Raw genomic sequence first — 18,656 nt, 5'->3', positions numbered from 1 at the left:
GCCGCCCGCACACCTGTGCCCGCCCGGCTCCTCCTTCCTCCGGGAAGGGCCGGCCCCTCCATGGGCTGGGAGCAGCGACAGAACACCCGGGCGAGCTTTGCAATGCCCCCCGGGGCTGCCACCGCTCCCCGCAGCCCTTGTGCCCCGTCCACATCCCCGTCCCCGCCTGCCCGGCGGCGGCAGCCGGGGGGGTTCTTTTCCTTCCCACAGATCTGGGATGAGGCTGCTGCCAGGGTTTCTCCTCTGGAGTCTATTTTCCTTGTTGCAGCGGTAGGAGAAGGTGCCGTGGCAGCCCGAGCGTGGCTCGGGGTGGGGGGGGTGTGAGTCCAGGCGCAGATTTAGGGGACCCGGGTGTGCGCTGAGCGGGTCGTGCACCCTGCAAAGCCGGGGGGCTTCAAACGTGCGCAGGGTGTGGTGGAACAGAAACTAAGGGTAAACAAGAGAAATGTTAGTGGCAGTGTTAGGTTAATGGTTGGACTTGATGAACTTAGAGGTGTTTTCCAGCCTAAAAGTTTTGGGCGCCACAACGTATGAAGGATGTAAAGCTGTTAGACAGCATCCAAAGGAGAAGGTGGTGGAGGGTCTCAAGGGGAAGTCGTATTGGTCTTGTTTTTTTCAGCCTAGAGAAGAGGATACTCCATCAGCTCCCCCTCCCACGGCAGCCGAAGCCGCCTTTGCTGATGGTAGTGCGTGAACGTTTCGGAGTGTGTTGCACACCAGTGTGTCTTGCCTTCATCCTCACCCTTCCCTGCCGAACTCCCTTCCTGCGTTTGTGCTCGGTGGCCGTGTGTACACAGAAACCTACTGCTGATACAAAAGCCCTTTCGGTTCCATTAGCCAGGTTTTGCTGTAAGTCAGGAGAGATAAGGAAAACCAGTGGTAAAACAATAGCACCAAGCCCACATTCATAGGTAGAAACGGTCATATGGCATTATAAAGATGTAAGATTTGCAGGATCTGAAGATGTCTGAAAAATTGCTTTTCTTTTTTCCCCATAAACTAAATTACTTGTTAAGACAGAAATTGCCTTTAGACCAGGCTGCAGCATTGCTAGCACCTCATGGCTCCTTCACTCAGCGCCTGATCCTATCTCTGAGCAACTCTTTTCTTCAGCGAATGTAATGCTCAAGTGCTTCGTGAGTCATTTGATTTTAATCAGGTCCCTTCATCCATCACAGTCCTGCGGGTCACTGGCTGGGAGAAACTGTGCCAGCCAAATCCCATGTCCTCCCCTTTATCACAGGGCACTTGATAATCAATCCTAATCATTTGGCAGCAGGTTTTGAAGTAGGAAATGAAATGTGCTAATTTTTCACTGTTCTGGGAGCAACTTCTGCTCCTCTTATATATTCTGCAGGCAAAAGGGGCAAGACCCTGGGTGAGACAATGATGGCAGGATTTGACCTCTATTTAGTAAATTTACTCGCTGATATTAATTAAGAGCTATTCATGCAATGTGTGAATATGAAGGTGGTTGCAAAAACCAATGTGATGGTGGAGCGGGACAAGTATTTGCTGTGTTTGCAGTGCTGACTGCCTGCACTAGCTGGGGAATTTGTATCCCCCTGTCCCTTCACAGGCTGCCCCACCTGTTTGCTCTGGTGCTCTGTGGGGCTCTCCCCTTTGCTGGACCTTTTCCAATGCCCTGAGGTCTTGCTTGTAGCTGGGGAGTCCTAATTGTGATGTGATTATTGGCAGTTAAACTCTGTCCAAAATAAATTCCAAGCTTTTGTGGGTGTGTGTTGTTATCTGTGCAGAGCACTGTGCACAAAGAGGGGTGAGGGAGGGAGCAAATTTTTATGGAAGAGATCTGGGATTAAAATAATCCTTTTGGTCATGGTGCAGCCTCATACATTACTGCCACAGCATGGTGCAGTTAAAAGCAATAGGCACTTTGGGCCACAGCTTTACTTTCCCCTGTCAGCTTGATTTCCTAAAGGAAAAGGCTAATGTGACCACATACATGTGTATTTATGTGCTTCCCTTCATCCCCAAAGATATTTGATGCTGTGGACTGACTTTTGCCAAATTTGACAAGGGGTGAGACTTCCAAAAGAAGCCATTCTAAGTTCTGGGAAGAGAGACATGACAGGGAAGAGGTCCCAAAGGCAGCGGGCACTGCAGTGTGAGCTGATTCTATCAGATACCAGGGAAGGAGTGTGCCCAGTCGTCACCACTGTGGGAGAAACTTCAGTCAGATCCTGTAATCAACCACAGACACAAGTGTGTCACATATTTCTTTCTCTTTGGTGTGGGGGCTGTGGGGTGCAGTGCATAAAATCAGAGAGTCACAGGAGTTGCATTTGATGGAATTAGCAAGGCTGTGTATGGCAATATGGGAGTTAAAAGCCAGGTAGGATTGGCATGGAATTGCCTTCTACACTCAGTCAAGGGCAAGTTGAGACTGATAACAATAAAGCAGGGATGCAGCCAATGCCTCTTTTATTGCTTCATAGCCTCATTTTAATGGGAAGGCTATAATTAAGGGAATTCATCTCCAAAGCTATGACCTCACTGGTTGATACATCAGATGGTGCCTTAAAAATAACTCATCAGAAATCAGGGAGTCTTCCATAGCAGCTCATCTTCTAACCATGCAGTTCCTCCTGAAATACTGGTTTCCAGGCCAAAAAACTTGATTGGAATCCAGGGGGCAGAGCAAGACAGCTTTGCATGCAAATAACCTCTTTAGCAACATCAAAAGGCTTTTCTTTGCCCTGCTCTTGTCTGCTCATCTCTTCTATTCTGGAAAAATGATGGAAAAATACTGGGTATCAACTGTTCTGTATTAAAAATAATGGTGGAAGTATTGTGCTAACAGGTGATGGAAACTTTTGCCCTTGGATGTCTGCTAGGCATGGTTCCTGTGGAAACTTTCTGAACAGGATTGCAGCATTGTGCTCTGGCTTTGTACAGTTTTAGGGCTCCGAGGAGCCATTTGCTGCTTCAAAGAGAGGGTAAATCCTTTTTCTGGCAATGATCTGATAGTGTAAGGGTTAAAGGAATTGCCTGCTGTTGGATGATTGCAGCACTACTTGAAAGGATGCTCGAGGCTTGAAAGACTGAACTTAGTTGGGCAGACAGCTTTAATTCAGCCTGTTTCAAGGTAACTGTGTCTGCAGTGGCTGAGGCTGACATTTGGTGCTACAAGGGTTTAGACACCACCAACAGGGAGAATTCCCAAGCCAGTCACACCCATGGTGGGTTCCCACCCTTGTGGAACTGCCTTCCCCATGCCAGTGCACATACCTGTGGGTCTGAGGGGCTGCTGAGTGATCCAGGGTCATGAGGCCATAAAACAAACCCCAGCTCCTTTCTCCCAGGGTTGCTAAATATTTTATCCAGATCAGTTCAGTGATCCAGGTCACTGTGGCCCCATAAAGCATGTATGTTGTCAGAACAGGAGTGGTGGGTTGGTGATGGATGGGAGCTGGTGCTCAGCGGGCATCGGAGCAGCAGTGGGTGCCAGAGGTGAAGTGACATAAGTGACATGCAATCAGCAGATCGTTTGTTTGCAGACCTCTTATCTGCTAGGCATTTGCATCAGAACTCTAAATCAAGCAAAACTAGATATGAAAGGCACTCCTGGCTTGCAGAATGGGTCACAGAAAGGGTAATTTTATTAAGCTTTTGAAACAATCATTAATATACTGTTCTTCAAATGGGTGAAGTGCCTTTAATTTGAAGATTTAAACATATTTAGGAACACTAGGAAGATGTGGGCCTATATCTTTGATACTGGTCCCTTAGGGTTGGTTGTTCAAAATTCAGTCTTGGACCCTGACACCCAAACCAAAAATTGCTTCTGGCTTCAGGTGAGACCATGTGAGCTCTCAGCTCTTCTTAGGGCTGGTGTAAGAACAGGGGTGTGCATGACACAGCAGCTAAAATTAGTTTAAAAAAAAAAGAGAAGTCTTGATGGAAGAAAGAGTGAAACCCAAACAACTGCCCAGTATCAGTGGCTAAGGCAGGAAGAAAGTCCTGCTCTCCTCTCTGCCATTCCCTGCAGAACTATGTTGAAATCAGTAAACATTGGGCAACTTTCAGCCATTGGGCAAACAGTTCTGCACAGCAGGATGTCACCCACAAAGCTGCAGCACATCCTGACTTTAAAGCACATTGGAAAGATCAGCAGAGCTGCCTGGTCATGGTGTAAAGTTCCCTTCCAATTTTATGTGAAGAATCATTGCATTTCTATTCCTCTTAAGCTAAGAAGCTGTTCCCATGAGGAACCTTGGGAAGAAGCTATGAAATGGAACATCAATTACAGTGTTTAATCTAGAGCTGAGCACAAGAGCTCCCACTCCCATAGATTCATTTCAGTTGTTTCACCTTAATTCCTCAGCTCCCAGAAAATCTTTTCCCCTCACTTCCCACTCCTTCTGCAGTAAACAACTGCAGCTGATCTTTGGATGCTTCTAACACAAAATTAAGAATGGTTTCAAATGGGAATTTGGGAAAATAATAGCAAGGAGCATCTCCTGGAATAAAAAAGGCTCCTATGGAGTTGACAAGGCTATGGTAATGATAGGAAATTAGCTCTCCTCAGTTTAGCTTTGTTTTCAGTAGAGCCTGTCAAATTGTATCACAAATAATTATATAATTTTTCCCTCCACTGACTCCCTAATAATAAAACAAGTTTTCATATAAATATTTGTTGTGCCAGGAAGTTTTTCTCTAAGATCATTAACTTTTTGATAGGAAAATATGTCTGTTCTCTGTTGACCAAAATGCCTCATTTTTTTTTTCTTTGGTTTCGACAAAAGCTCAACATTTTTATCAGCTTAGCTTTTCCTTTGTGCCAAGTGAAATGGGAGGCTCTTCCTAAATAACAGATATCACAATGACAATAACACCACAAAGTAAAGTCTGCCCATTTCATGAATGAGCCCAATTTTTATTTCTCTTCATCACAAAAGTCATCCCACATTTGTTGTACACACTGTTGGTTGCTGTGTTACGGGACATATGACCAGGTACCAGATGCTTTACTCTTGCAGAAGCACTTCTAATGGAGATGGAAGCTTCTGTTGGCTGTATTTCAGAACAACAGCAAAAAATACAAAACCAAAATATCATCTTCAGCTGCATAGCAAATATGGATCAAAAATTTAACACTGTATCAGATCACAAGCGTAAATATACCTCACCATAAATAAAATTCATTGTACAAAATAACTCAAGCAGCTTTTCATACAAATATGGTACATTTGACAACAGTTTTGGAGAATATTTTCTTGGGTTTTTTTACACCTTCAATTCTTTTTTCTTTTTTTTCTCAAACATACATGAACCTACTGGACTGGAGTAATACAGGAGAAAAAGGACCAATGTTGTTCAGTGCTACTAAGTGCTGTCAGACTTTAAAAGGAAAACCACTGAAGTGCTGAGCTTGAACTAGTTTGCTTCCCCTTTCTATTGTAGCATTGAAAGTCAAGTGTAGCATCATTCCAGAAAAGCATGTGCACTGCCAATAGTCACATTTTATAATGGCAAAGACAGAGGGAACATTAAAATAACCTGGTCTGACTTCATTCATGACACAGGCCATCCTTTCTCCCGCCCTGTAATTCCTGCATTGAGCCAACAACTTGTCTTTGAAGTAGACATTCCAAGTGGTGGCTGGTGGATCCCAGGGAGTTTGCAGACTACTTCAGCATAAGGAGGAAAATATAGGTAAAAAAGCAAATCCATAGTGGCTGGACTTGGAAGTATTCAGACAGGGGTCAACATTTCCCTAGGAAAAGAACATTAGGGGTCTCCACATTATAAAAGGCTGAAAACTGCAGGATTGGAGCATATCTGCAAGAAAGACACCCAAATTTGGCAGAAAGTCTTCAAGTGTGGAGAATATGCCCAAACCTGTGGCAATCTGTTACTATTTAGCTCTACTGCCACAATTTGCTCCCTATTTCCATTAACAGTGATGACATTAAAAAAAGGATGGAGGAAAAAAAATCTACTTTCATGGAGTTGTTTGAAGACCTAAGTCTGGACCTCTTTCTTATACACAGTCAAGGAGGATGAAAGAACTGAAGCTAAAGACTATCTGAATCTTTGAGATAATCAAAGGACAGTAACATCAAATCTCAGAAATTAAGACTGTAAGATTATTCCTAGCTGATATCTCATACGACTTGAGCAATAAGGCAAAACATCTGCATACACTCTACAGTCAAAACAGTTTACATTTCATTCATGCACTTTGACATTTTGCTCAAAATATTTAATCCCTTTGAATCTGAAGGGATTTTACATTTTTGCCAGCAAATCCAAGGGCAACAAATAGATTTCATTTACCTGTTCTTTCAAGTACGTGCAACGGTGTTTTGCAGGGTTTCAGGAACCATTATGGCAAAACTACAGCAAAAGAATGCAAAGAGTTTTACAGGTTTAGGTGAAATATCTCACAACTCACTTCAGACCTAAACAGATGCAAACAGGCATTTAAATTCACCTTACTACATCCCATTTTGTAGATAGCTGAGACCGGGCCATTTGGTACAGTTCATCCTTCTGTAGCAACCTCTTGCTCATGCTGGTTTCTGGAAAGACTCCAACATCCCATAATAACAGATGCAGGAGGACATTTAATTTGTGCTGTGCCTAGAGGTGGCTCTGAGAGCCAGACAGGGACTTGTGCCACCTTTTCAGCAACACTTTCATACCAAAATAACAAGCACTTACTATTTATGCCAGGAAAAACTGGATCTTGGTTGGATCTATCTTCCTCATATCTTGTTTTCCACAAAAAATAAAGTGCTTAATTCTCCTCTTCCTTTTAAAAATATATATCTTTAAATAGCCTCACTCCAGTAGTGTAGAAGTGTTGGAACATGATGGAAAAACAGAACTGACATCCTTAGTGGAAGAGTAAATAGAGAGCAAGGGCCCTGTTAGTGTCAGCAAGTTCCAGATGCTCTTCTGCTGCTCTTCCTCACAACACGGAGGAAACAACTCGCCTTCTTGGGCTGGGTCCTTCCCCGCCACTCCAGGATTTCAGCCAGACTTCCTGAGATTTCAGTTTACTTTCAGGTTACTGTGCTGCACAATTTCCTCCCTGCAGTTGAAATGTCTGTCTCAGTAATTAAAGGAATCTCAAGGTGTGAAAATGTCCAGCACTTGTCATGTGTGGGGTATTTATTGATTTCCGTGGGAGTCAGTGATGAAGGTCCAAGAGAAGAAATTCATCCCACCCAACAAGATCATCTCTCACCAACAGTTTGGCTGTTGTTTCCTAACACAAAATACTCCAGCTGGGACATTCCTAGTAATTAATGCTATGTTCCTTTTGAGAGAATTAACGCCCAGGCTCTGCCTTTTAACATCTGTAACAGCATACAGTTTACAAGGCATGATGAAATGCATGAAAGGAACATATATTATCACATCTGTATACTGTCACAGCAATTATCTGCTGTGACCAGGCTAAAGCTGAGGAAACATTGCCAGTGGTGAGGCTGGGATCATTTTCTCTTGGAGCACGTGGTTTAATCTCCTTTAACTTCAAGCACAAGCTTTTCTATCACTCCAGTGACACTACTGAGGGGAAGCAAGGAAGACCATGAGTTATGAAATCCTCCTTCAAATTCCACCCAAATTTGTTCTCATTATCCAGGGATCTTAGATTAGCCGAGTAGGAAAAGGAAACAGACTCCAGTATTCCCTCTGAAAGCCTTTAAACTTGCAAAATTCTTGGTATTTTTTGATGCTTATCCTATGTTTTACCTCTTCTAAACAATTACATCATTTCTGAGTGATGGGAAGTTTCCTAAGCCCTGCTGATAGTCACCCTTCTCTGAAGAAAGGTATTTGGTCACTGTGCCTCTAGGAATTTGTGTAAACCAAGGGAAAACAGCATCCCTGAACATACAGAGATTATACACCCCAGCTCTCATCCTTGGCTGAAGATCAAAGATCCCGTATGTTCAAGGTAACTACACCTGCATCCTGCCAGGACCAGTGATTATTTCCACCCGAGTTAATATGTTCAAGAGCACATTCACATGAATGCAGCCTCTTCTGTAGTCCATAGGAAATCTGATTTAGTCCATGGAAGATGTGTCTTCAGGGGAGAACCTCTGCTTTAAAATAAGTGGATGTCCCACAGCAGGGAAAAAGCCAGGCCATTTTCTCTTTCCCCAGCTCTCTGAAGTGCTCAGGAGTTATTTGGTGACTACATCACTGCTATTCTGAAGCCCACATGCCAAAGCTCCCTCTAACAAATGCTGGAGAGGCCGAGAGCATGAAGCCCACCCAGCCTGGGGCACACAGCCATCCACGACCCCCCTGGCAGGGCTCCTCTGCACCCATCGCTTCATCCTCAGGGCGCTGCCATCAGTGCCATCCTGCCTTCATCCCTTCTTCCCCTCCAAGAGTGAATCAGGGACTTTTCTTCAGACCCTCCTGCTCTGTGGCCGGTGGCACATGTCACTGGGGGGGCTGATTTGCCCCCCTGCTCCTGCGGTGGGAGCGGGTTCCCGGCGCTGTGGAAGCATGGGACTCTTCCAGCAGGACCCCCCCACAGGGGGCTGCAGTATGGCTTCAGTGATGTGTCTGACCGAGTGAATCACAGGGAGAAACCGGACCACTTCATGGAATAAAAGCACGTTTTGCCCACCCACCCCCACCCACCCCCAAGTCCGAAAGCTACAAGTAAAACCGATCACAGGGATGGTACAGAGGAACATGCACTCAAACGGGGCCGAGGGGAAGATGCGCCCTTGGGTGTAGAGGCAGACCCAGCATCACTTCGCTGCCAGGTCTCACACCAAGTTTACCCCTCCCAGCTGGTTTGGGTTCAGTCCCTTCTCCCTTCCCAACCCACGTGGGGTCCGTGTCCACACTAGCAGGTGGTGGCCAGTGACTGGTGGATTGGGGGCTGGAAGCAGCGCACGTGCTCCACCGTGGAACTGTCTGTTTCCACCGACTTCATGTACTTGTTTAGGATGGCAAAAATCTCGTTGTTCAGGATTTGATACTTCCTGATCCTGTCGGCCATCTTCTTCAAGGGCTGGAGGGATGGTGGGGGAGAAAAACAGTAGATGAAGAGTCTTATGTCATCTGATCAGCTAGAAAGTAACAGTACCTCTGACCTGCTGCTGGAAACCTCTGCTAGAGCAAAGCAGCTATAACACGTGTTACTGTTCCACTTAGCACTTCCCAGGGACTGGTGACTCGCTTCATTATAGGGTTGGATGACTCAAGCCAGAGCATTAACAAGATCAGTGAGTGGTCCTAAGTTAACTGTTCCAAAGTTTAGACTCCCAGCTGCTTATTGATAAAGCCACCAAGATCACAAGATGGAAATACCATCTCCTCAGGTTCTGCTTCCCATCCCAGGAAGAAGGGAAAGCTTTGGGAGAAAAAAGATTTGATTTTCAAGCCAATTAAAACCTTTGCCTCTCTGCTGAGACTGCAGCTGGAAACCTTAGAGTGAACGTGTCCAGTTTAATAAAGTTAACACTGGGCATTGTTGTAATTGATGAGTTTGGACAAAGCAAGATAGAAAACAGAGGAGTGTGTTAGTTCAGGTCCTTTGGGACCTCACCCTTCAACTTACCACGTTTTTTATGATTTCATCCTTCCCATCCTGCCTCTGCACCTTCAGCAGGTGGTAGCAGAAGTCAAAGAGGTCAAAGCGCCGTTGCTGTCCAAGGAGAACAATAATAGAGCAACCTGCCCAGTTCAGACCATCTCCAAAGCACTGCCTGGAAGGAGGACAGGGGGATGGGGTGGGGAGAGATAACAGGATAGAGTCAGGCAAGAGAAGCACCATGGCACCAGGAACTTTCTTTGGTGAATTCCTAGGGAAATCAGGTTCAGTCCTGCTCCTAGAAAGTGGGTGTACACCAAGAGAAACGGAACTCAGAAGGAGATATGCAGAATTACACTCAGGCCAGGCTGTGCAGGGTGAATCACAGGGTGAGATGGGTGAGGACCTAGTCTTGGGTTGTTGGCCCATCTACCCACCTCCTTTGGGCACGTTCCTTTACCTTGCTCTTTTCTCCAGCTGTTCTGATAGAAAGCCTTCTGAGCATCAGTTTACATCCATGCACAGCAACATCAAGGACCCACGTTCCCCCTCTACCTCCACAGTGGCCGAGGCTGTCCCTGCAGCTGAGGCCACCTCGGAGGCCTGCCGGCCCCTGGACACTCACTCTGCAGTGAACTCGTTGGTGCCCACGGGGATGCAGTACACGAACTGCATGGCGCTCCAGAGCCGGTGGAACTCCACACACTCATCCACGTGCATGACCCCGTTGGTCGGGGGCGGCCCGCGCCAGATGGGGTCCTGCAGGTAGCTCCGGATCCGCGTCAGGATCACCTCGAACATGGACAGCCCGCAGCACAGCCGCTCCTTGGTCAGCAGGTCACCCTCCCGGGCGATGGCTATTTGCTGGGGAGGAGGACAACCAAAGGAGCAGAAGTGATGATGTGGCACAGACAGACACCCTCGCGGGACTTAACACTTCCTGGTCTCTCCCCGGCTCTTTCAAAGTTAACACAGACCCCATGGAAGGTCCAACCTTACCTCTGATGGCTGCTCCCATGGCACTTCCCACCAGAGAATACTCAACCCTCAAACAGAAGGAGACTTCATATTGTGCTCAGTTATATTTTACCAACCTCAGTATCTTTTGGAATAACTATGTACATCAGAAAACGAAAAGTGAAGGCAAAGCTCTGATCAGAAATACTGATCCTTAATTCTGCTAGCATGTTGTTCTGTTCTGTTAGTGCTACTCAGTATTGCTGGGTTTCATGTCGCCATTTCTGCAGATTATGAAAATAAAACAGGAGAGAACAGGGACATTTTGCTTCCCAGGACATTGCCATCATCTCTTTAAAATGTAGATGGCCCAGGGCTTACTTGATTTCTTTTGTAGTTAAGGTTAAAAAGCTCTGAGCAAGATGAGAAGCCACTGGAACCTTAATACTGGAAAACCTGTGGTTTATAAGAAAGTCAAATAACACTTTTTCCAGATGTGGAAGCTTCACATGTATGGACAATTTCTGTGACATTCCTGCTCAGATTTAAATATACAAATCTGGAATGGCTCCACTGGATGGAGTTATTTTGGTTTTTACACTAAAGGAAAATGAAAAGAGAATCAACTTCGTTTCATCCCCATTGCTCCTGCAGGAAAAAAAATGGGGATTTTAAAAAAGCAAGCAGGGGCTGCCAGCCCCTGGGAGCAGTGACCCCCCTGAGCTCACTGACTGGAGCTGTGGTGCAAGCATGGGGGTCACTTGCTGCCCTATTTATTGCTGTTCCAAAGCATGACTGACTTCTGTTTGCAGAGCTGCCAACAATAACATGGGAAATGGGAGCTGAGTGCTGTCAGAGCTGTGCCTGTGGGAGGCTCCAGCTCTGCCGTGCTCACCCTGGTAGATGAGAGGCTGCCCCGGCCCCACAGGCAGAGCCTTTTACCCCTCTCACCACTTTGGCAGAGATGCAGAGCAAGCGTGACACTTCCTGAGACCCCGCGTGTCCTACAGGACTTCCTGGAGCCTTAATTAGTTTTTAAGTATTTGCTCCATTTCCAGCTATCCCTGTAATGCCTATGAAAATATTATCCCAATCAGAGTCACGATGGGGACTCAGAGCAGCTGGGACAAAGGGCAGGGACATGTCCTGGCCAGACGTTAAGAACATGAATTATGCTCCGTTTACTCGGGTCAGCTTCATTCCACTATGGAAAATTTATGAGTGTGCCTGCACACCCCCCTTCCTGACTATTAGTTTATGCTGGAAGTAACCTAAAGCATTTTTAGTTTGGTGGTTCTTGAAAGCAGAAGCATGATAATTCTTGTTTGTGTCACAATTTCAAGGATGTTCTGGGAACCTCAGCTCAGTTAATGTTCAACTAATAGCAAATATCATGGGAAAGCTGTATTGGTCTGCAGAGGCCAGATTGGGTCTGAGATCCCTAAACCTGTTAAACTCAGGAATAATATCACCAGTTCCATGGCACACACCTGCATGTGTTTGCTTAGCAAGTAAAGATTTATTTTATCCAGCTTTTTGATAGCTAAATGCTGTACACTTTCCCTGTCTTCACCCGCTCCAGGCTCTTATGGGTACAGATCTGCAGACACCAGTCTATCATGGCAAAATGAGGACACAATAGAAGTAGAGCCATTTCAAATGTAAATTAGGTGTTAGCATTACTGTTTGCTAAGATACAGTGATAAAAGTGGTACTTTGGAAAACAAACTTCTCCAGTGATCTTAGTACACTGTTTCTGAAGAAGTCTTAATTTAGAAAGGGAGGCATATGGCTTACAATGCAGTAGTGCCATCAGCTGTGCACATTCACAGACAGAATTTGGTTCTAAAATTCATCACAGTAAGACCAGTCTTTGATACAGGACTACCATCCTTGGAGAGATATCTAACATGGGGAAGGCAGCTGGAGAGCTGTTGACCTTGTGGCCAGAGCTGCCTCACAGTCTGGGGTCCCACTGATTTCTAAGATCAGGAGAGGAAGGATAGTCTCAAGATAAACTGTCAAAGGATGCCACTGTGCTGGCTCAACTATTCCCTCTGTCTTCAGAAGGAAAGGCTTCTGTTACTTCCAGTGAAAAAAACAGACTGACCAAGCAAGGATTTGAAAATCCCTTACTAAATACTCCTATGGTCAGTATTAAAAGGGAGAGGATTCCTTTAATGAACCACTTTGATGCCCCTGGTTCTTTATGAATGACCCATCAAACAGCTGCTTCTGGATTCCCAATTTAAAGTAATTATTTACAACAATCACTGACAGTTTTCCTGCCATTGCACAGGAATGATTTTCCAGTTTTGATTTTCCAGTTTTTGAACCTCTTTTACAGACCTTTAACTGGTAAGCTTGCCAGAACCCTACCCAAAACCTGCAAAGACTGATACATCCCCACTAATTCTGGCTCAGCCCCTTCACAGCACAGAATTCTATGAAATGCAGAGGGCCACCTTTTGGGAGAGGCATCTAGAAGGCATCGTCTACTCAGATTCTGAACAACTGCTAAAAGGTATTTATGCATTCTGCAGGAAATATCCCATATGGCCTGTGTCCAAAACTGCATTTCCAAAATGCATGTCCAAAACTGCATAAGGAGCAAGCTTAGAAGCTATGGAGGCACCTATAGAAAGTGATTCTTGTGTTCATTTACATTTGAGCTCAAAAAAAAAAATCTGGTACCCAACTGTACCTGTGTGATGAATATGGGAACAGTTTACAGAAATATTATATTTTAGTTGGACATGAAGTACCTTTTGTTTTCATCACTGTTATAACTATGGCAGGGATAAGCAACGAGTGACTCTAATAGCAGATTTCAATGATGATTTTGCATGGAAAGAAGGAAAGATAGAAAGACCAACACAAACACACAAAAACACAGAGGTGAATTCTTTTTCTCGAGTGTCTCCTTTAAAAGGAAGTGTCTACAAAGTAAGACAAAGCCCTCAGTTATCCAGCCAATTTCTTTGTTTCAGATGATTTCCAATGAAGTTCAAAATGTCCTTCATTCATCAGAAAAAAAAAAAACCAAGAGAAAAAAATCAACAACTTTCTGCCTGCCATAGATCTGTCACCTCATACAGCTGAGTGTTCATTCCGTTCCCTCAGCAGTACATTACAGAAAAAGGTGTTGATTTATTTGATACTTTGAATGTTTTCTACCCCATCAACCCCATTAAGTGGGCACTGGAAGTTTGATTATTACTGTCAGTGGAGCTCAAATTTTGCCCATTACATTGACCAGTCCATGGATGTATTTTAAACCATACTCAGTTTCTGCACAAGGGATCTTTCCCAAGCTGAGACCTACGTCAAGAAGATACTTTAATGGAGCCATAATTTTAAGCATGTGCTAAAGCTCTAAGCATGTGCTAGGAGGGAAACCATTCTCAGATGTATTCCTTGACAGGGATGAACTTAAAATAGACCAAGCTGCAGCCCTAAAATGAGAACCCCAAAAGTGATGGCAATTGATTAAGTTAGGGATAGCTCTGCAAAGTTTCCCCTCAAACCACTCCAGCAATTCTCCATCTTTTTAAAATGGAGAAGGAGAGTTTTTCAGAGTTGTTCTGATTCAGAACCGGCTTCTAGCACACTTGCCTTACAGCTCCCTGCCAGGTCTCCTGACCAGAGGCAGAAGCACATCATCACTGGACCCACTCACAGATTTCCCTTCAGGGTGTCTGCTAGGGCAAGGATTCTGATTTGCTTGTCCAATTGATGTTTTGCAGAAAAAAAAATAAATCAATGAAAAAAAAAAAAAAAGGATCACTGTCCCAAGGCCAAACAGGCCGTCCGGGGACTGCTACGAGTTTTCAACAGCCATCCCTTTCAATGAAATCCTTACCTGCGGAGTGCCCAGCCTCTCTATTAAGGGAACCAGGTGAAGTGGGGCATACTTGGCTTCGAGACGCTTCATGCGCACCTCCAAGCGTTCTCCTTCTGTCAAGCGAGCAGCAAACAGTGAAATGAGAGGAGGAAGTGGAGACCCGCAATTTCCGCCGAGTTTGCTCAGAGCTGCCCCCCAGCAACCATCCAAGGGGACTGTGGATCAGGGAGCCAAACCGACAGCAATGAGGGCACCAGTGATGCAGAGAAGGGAGGGATGTGCGATTGCAGTCTCAGCAGCAGCTTTATCACACATGTCCAAAAGCATGTCCCTGCTACCGATCGCTCCTGCTGGGATGGACATTTCATGCTGTCATTCTCCAAAGAGGCTGTGAAATGGCTTTAAAACCTGAAGGGAACCCCCAAACTGACTGAGGTTTCAGGCTACAGGAAATGCACCCTTGGCTTTTGTTTGCACCTGACGTTTGGCTGTATTCCACTTATCTGTTTGGAGGGGGAAACAGGGCTAGAACTAATCCTCAGCAGAAATGGGAGAGAACCAGCTTCTGGGCAGAGACCTCTGAGTCTGCCCACTGCTTCCCTCTCAGCTTCTTACCTTTGATGTAGACCCTGGGCAAAATATTTTGGAAGGGAGCAGCATGCAGCAAATCACAAACTTCTTCCTGGGACTGAGGCAGGAAGAAAGAAAGATAAAGTAAGTTAAAAAATACCTACAGGGGATTCGTGAATGGCTCAGGGACCTGGGCAACACTACAACAGTTCATGCCTACAGCACCTCTTCAAATCCAACCCAGCTCAGTAGCAACTCCAACAGTTTGAACCTAAATGAACTAAAACTGGAAGAAATACCTCAACTTAAGACAGGAAGTTTCCCCTACACGAATAAGTTACTTCCTGCCTGTACCAGGCCAGACCTTTATATTTATTTTCTGTCCTATTTACTAGCACTGCAAGGAGGGGATAAAGAACACAGAGGTTTCAGTTTCATCTTACCCTGATGAATTCCTGCTGTCTGTTCTTACAGAGAGTGCCCAGGTGGAAATTACCCTTTGGCTTAGTTATTTTAGGAAGTGTACATGTAAAATATAGCGATGTGTGGCTCTACTGCAAATAGGTACATCACACATTGGTCTGAAATGATTTGTTTCTTCGTATGGTGTTCTCAGCCAGGGCTATCAGAATCCCAGTGGTGCAGGCACCAGGGAGAATAAAACAGAAGTCCAGAGAGGAATAACATCATGAGATGCCACCTGAGGGGATGCATGCCAATGCACTTGAGAAAAAATAATCCCAAACACAGATGCACAAGGAGGAGAAACCTAGAAATAGGCAGGTGGAGACTGAGGAGCGATGGCTGACAGTACATTGTATACGAGTCTGCAATGGGAAACAGCAGCAAGGAAACCAAAGCTGTTTAACACAGAGGCACCGCGTCACGACAAGGCATCAGCCTGCTCCTACAAAAGCCTAGTCCTAGGACATGCTTCCAGTTCTGAGCTTATTGTAGAGATGTAGACACACTCGAAAGCAGATCATGACAGCGCAGCAAAAGATATCTGGGGGCCAGATGGAATGACTCGGCTGGGTCTGTTCGGGATGCAGGGTGGGATTCCCCACCTTCCAGCCAAGAGGACAGTGTAGCATGGAGCTGCAGGAGGCTGTACTGGCGCATGGATGCCGGGATGAGAGCAAGTTTGTGGGAGTGCAGTTTGTGACACAGTGCTGGAGGGACAGGAACAGTCTGGGGTCCCTCCAAGGGCAGAGAGATGCTGGTGCTAACAGAGTGGGCCTATCACCTTAGTTGTTTTGTTTGTAAAAGGCTATTCATTCCTAGATGAATGTTCTTCCACTGCTGTTTCCATCTGATAAAGAGAGTATTTTCACCATTTGTAGCCTGCATTCATCTGATATCTGTCCCAAAATTAGTCATGCTATTAATAGACCTCTTCCCCCAAGGCCCATTAACTGAGAGTACAAATTCTGCCTCGAAATTTAGTCCCAAGCAACCCCTCATTCTTCAGACTTAAACAATAAAAAGAGGTAAAATGGGACAGACTGAGCATCTGCACTAGAGCAATTTTTGCCAGCAAATACCACCAGGCTTAGATCACTCAGACAGCTCTGAAGGTAACTGCACCATAAAAGCAATTCCTCCTGCTGCACAAGAACTCCATTAGAGGGAAAATTTTGTTCTGTGATGGCTCTATGAATCTGACACCTTCCAGAAAGTGGGAACCAGTGCAGCTGCGTGCAAAATGGCTTTATATTCTGAATCTACTTCTGTGGGGAAAAACAGGGAATCAGAAAGGGAGAGACTTTTTTTGGCACAGAAAGTGGGCAGATGTGGACTTGGATGGGCAATCTTCCTAAAGAGATCCCTAAATTCCCACCATCTTTGCTTTATTTTCTGCTATTCTAAAATGCCATTACAGTGCTGATGTACAGTTCCTGGGACTGAAGGAACATTGTTTCATTGAAATGAAGGATTTCTAAAAGAAACGTGTCCCTTAAGTCTCCATTTAAAGATGGGACAGAAAAGGCAAGTGCAGTACATCCAGCATAAAACCCAACACTGAGAACAGCAGAAAGCACTGACCAAGCCACAAAAGAAATAGAAACTGCCAGAATATAGTTGGCAACTCTGGTCATTCTATAAAAGCCAAGCTGCTGAGTAATATACATCTCTCTAGTTTTCTTAATCTTCAGCAGTCACTGCTCACTGAAAGTGTTTGATACACCCCATCAGGAACTAAAGTCTCTTGATCTGGAGTTAAAATGCAAGGGCAGAAATATATATATTTTGAGTACATGCAGAGACTTTCAGTTTTTCCTGTGCTTTATTGCTGGATAAAACTTGGAATCATTGAATTTCCTTCTGGTTTTGCTCTGAACTTTCTGGCTTTGCTTGGAATCCCATCTTATGCTAGGGAAGTCTATCTATCTGAAATAACCCTGCCAAAACCATTATTACATAAAATATGCATATTTCATGTAAAATTGTGTCATTGAACACTCCCCAGTTGGCTCTAGGCCAAACTATGAGATAAATTCATCACAAAGTAAATTTACGTGTGAAAAGCTAGACGGTAGGAAGATGAGTGGCACTCAGCCACAGCCTTTGCCCCACACTAGAAAGGGCATCACATGAGCTGAGAGACTTCTGCACATGCAAAACACCTGTGACAGGGGGCAATACAGAGTTGTCATTCCAGCTATTTTCAGTGAGGATGTCATAGGAAATATATCATCAGCTCTTCTCAGATTTCCTTCCTGTTGAATTGCTTTATCCATATCACCATTAGAATCAATCAGGTTGTTTTCATTGCACTAGCACCCTAAAAGAGCAAAGGGCTCAAATCTACATCTCACTGTACAAAACACGTGTATAAAAAAGTATTGATCCCTGCCCCAGAGAGCTTACAATCTAGAAATAAACTCCAGTTGGTTTTATTTCTGAGAAGGATGAACAAGGGGTAGCTTTGGGTCCAAAAATTAAATCTAGATCTTCCAGTATTCAGATTCACCTTCAGCAATCCCAGAGGCATGACCAAGTGCCAGTACACACCATCCCCATGGACATGCCCAAAGACTCCAATAATACAGCCCCAGAGAGACCTTGAAAACACAAGAAGCTGGAAAGTAACATTTCCCAAACTCTTCTGTTGGAGAACCCACTTCCACTTATACTCTTGAGCTGGAAATCTCAAGTATGATGTGTTGGTGCAGGGGGTTTTGCCTTACCAAAGCCTGCTCGATAAGGAGGCAGAAGAGAATGGCATTGCCCACTTCTCTGAGGCTCTGGAACACATCAGTCTTCAGCTCTGCATACTCAATGATATCCTTCAGCTGATGATGGAAAAACTCCAGGATTCCTTGAAAGACAAGGAAGGACAGTCAGGAAGAGAGCAGAATCATCCTCTGTTAGCTTGGGTAAAAAGACAATCAGTGCCTGATATTTCTTTAGTCACAAATTGCAAGCTGCAAAGGATACACAGAGACTGCCATTGGAAAGAACTAAGATGCAGTGTCTTATCCTGCTTTCAGTAACCCTTAGAAAATAGGAAGTAAGTCATATGAATTCCTTGGATTTCCACATCAGAGGAAAAAAGAGGTTCGAGACTAATGGATGACGTGGTGCTGGCTCACGTAATACCAGCCAGAGTTTCTGACTGCAGACATGCTGCAAAAGTCTTTGCACCAGCTGAATAGAGCATTTGAAAGATATCAATAATAAACAATATAACAAAAACATATAATTATAAACAATAACAAAAGCTTACAGAATCCTGAAAACAAAACA

The 18,656-nt window shown here is 44.8% G+C and overlaps 1 protein-coding gene across 2 annotated transcripts in view; it reads right to left on the bottom strand.

Moving 5' to 3' along the window:
* Positions 1-4,863: 4,863 nt before the first annotated feature.
* Positions 4,864-18,656, bottom strand: part of CYFIP2 (cytoplasmic FMR1 interacting protein 2) — a 51,364-nt gene continuing 37,571 nt past the window's right edge. For both annotated transcript variants that reach the window (XM_008931812.3, XM_008931813.3), the window contains exons 26-31: positions 18,098-18,228; positions 14,952-15,024; positions 14,355-14,449; positions 10,161-10,399; positions 9,563-9,710; positions 4,864-9,013 (exon numbers count right to left, since the gene is read on the bottom strand). In XM_008931812.3, coding sequence (XP_008930060.1) covers positions 8,846-9,013; positions 9,563-9,710; positions 10,161-10,399; positions 14,355-14,449; positions 14,952-15,024; positions 18,098-18,228 — 854 coding nt within the window. In that variant the 3' untranslated portion in view covers positions 4,864-8,845. The remainder of the gene's footprint in view (positions 9,014-9,562; positions 9,711-10,160; positions 10,400-14,354; positions 14,450-14,951; positions 15,025-18,097; positions 18,229-18,656) is intronic.

This window comes from Manacus vitellinus, unplaced genomic scaffold, assembly GCF_001715985.3.
Source record: "Manacus vitellinus isolate BGI_N305 unplaced genomic scaffold, ASM171598v3 scaffold_25_pilon, whole genome shotgun sequence".
NCBI lineage: Eukaryota > Metazoa > Chordata > Aves > Passeriformes > Pipridae > Manacus > Manacus vitellinus.
The sequence above is the reverse complement of the archived record's forward strand: the minus strand, read 5'-3'. Positions and strand labels throughout refer to the sequence as shown.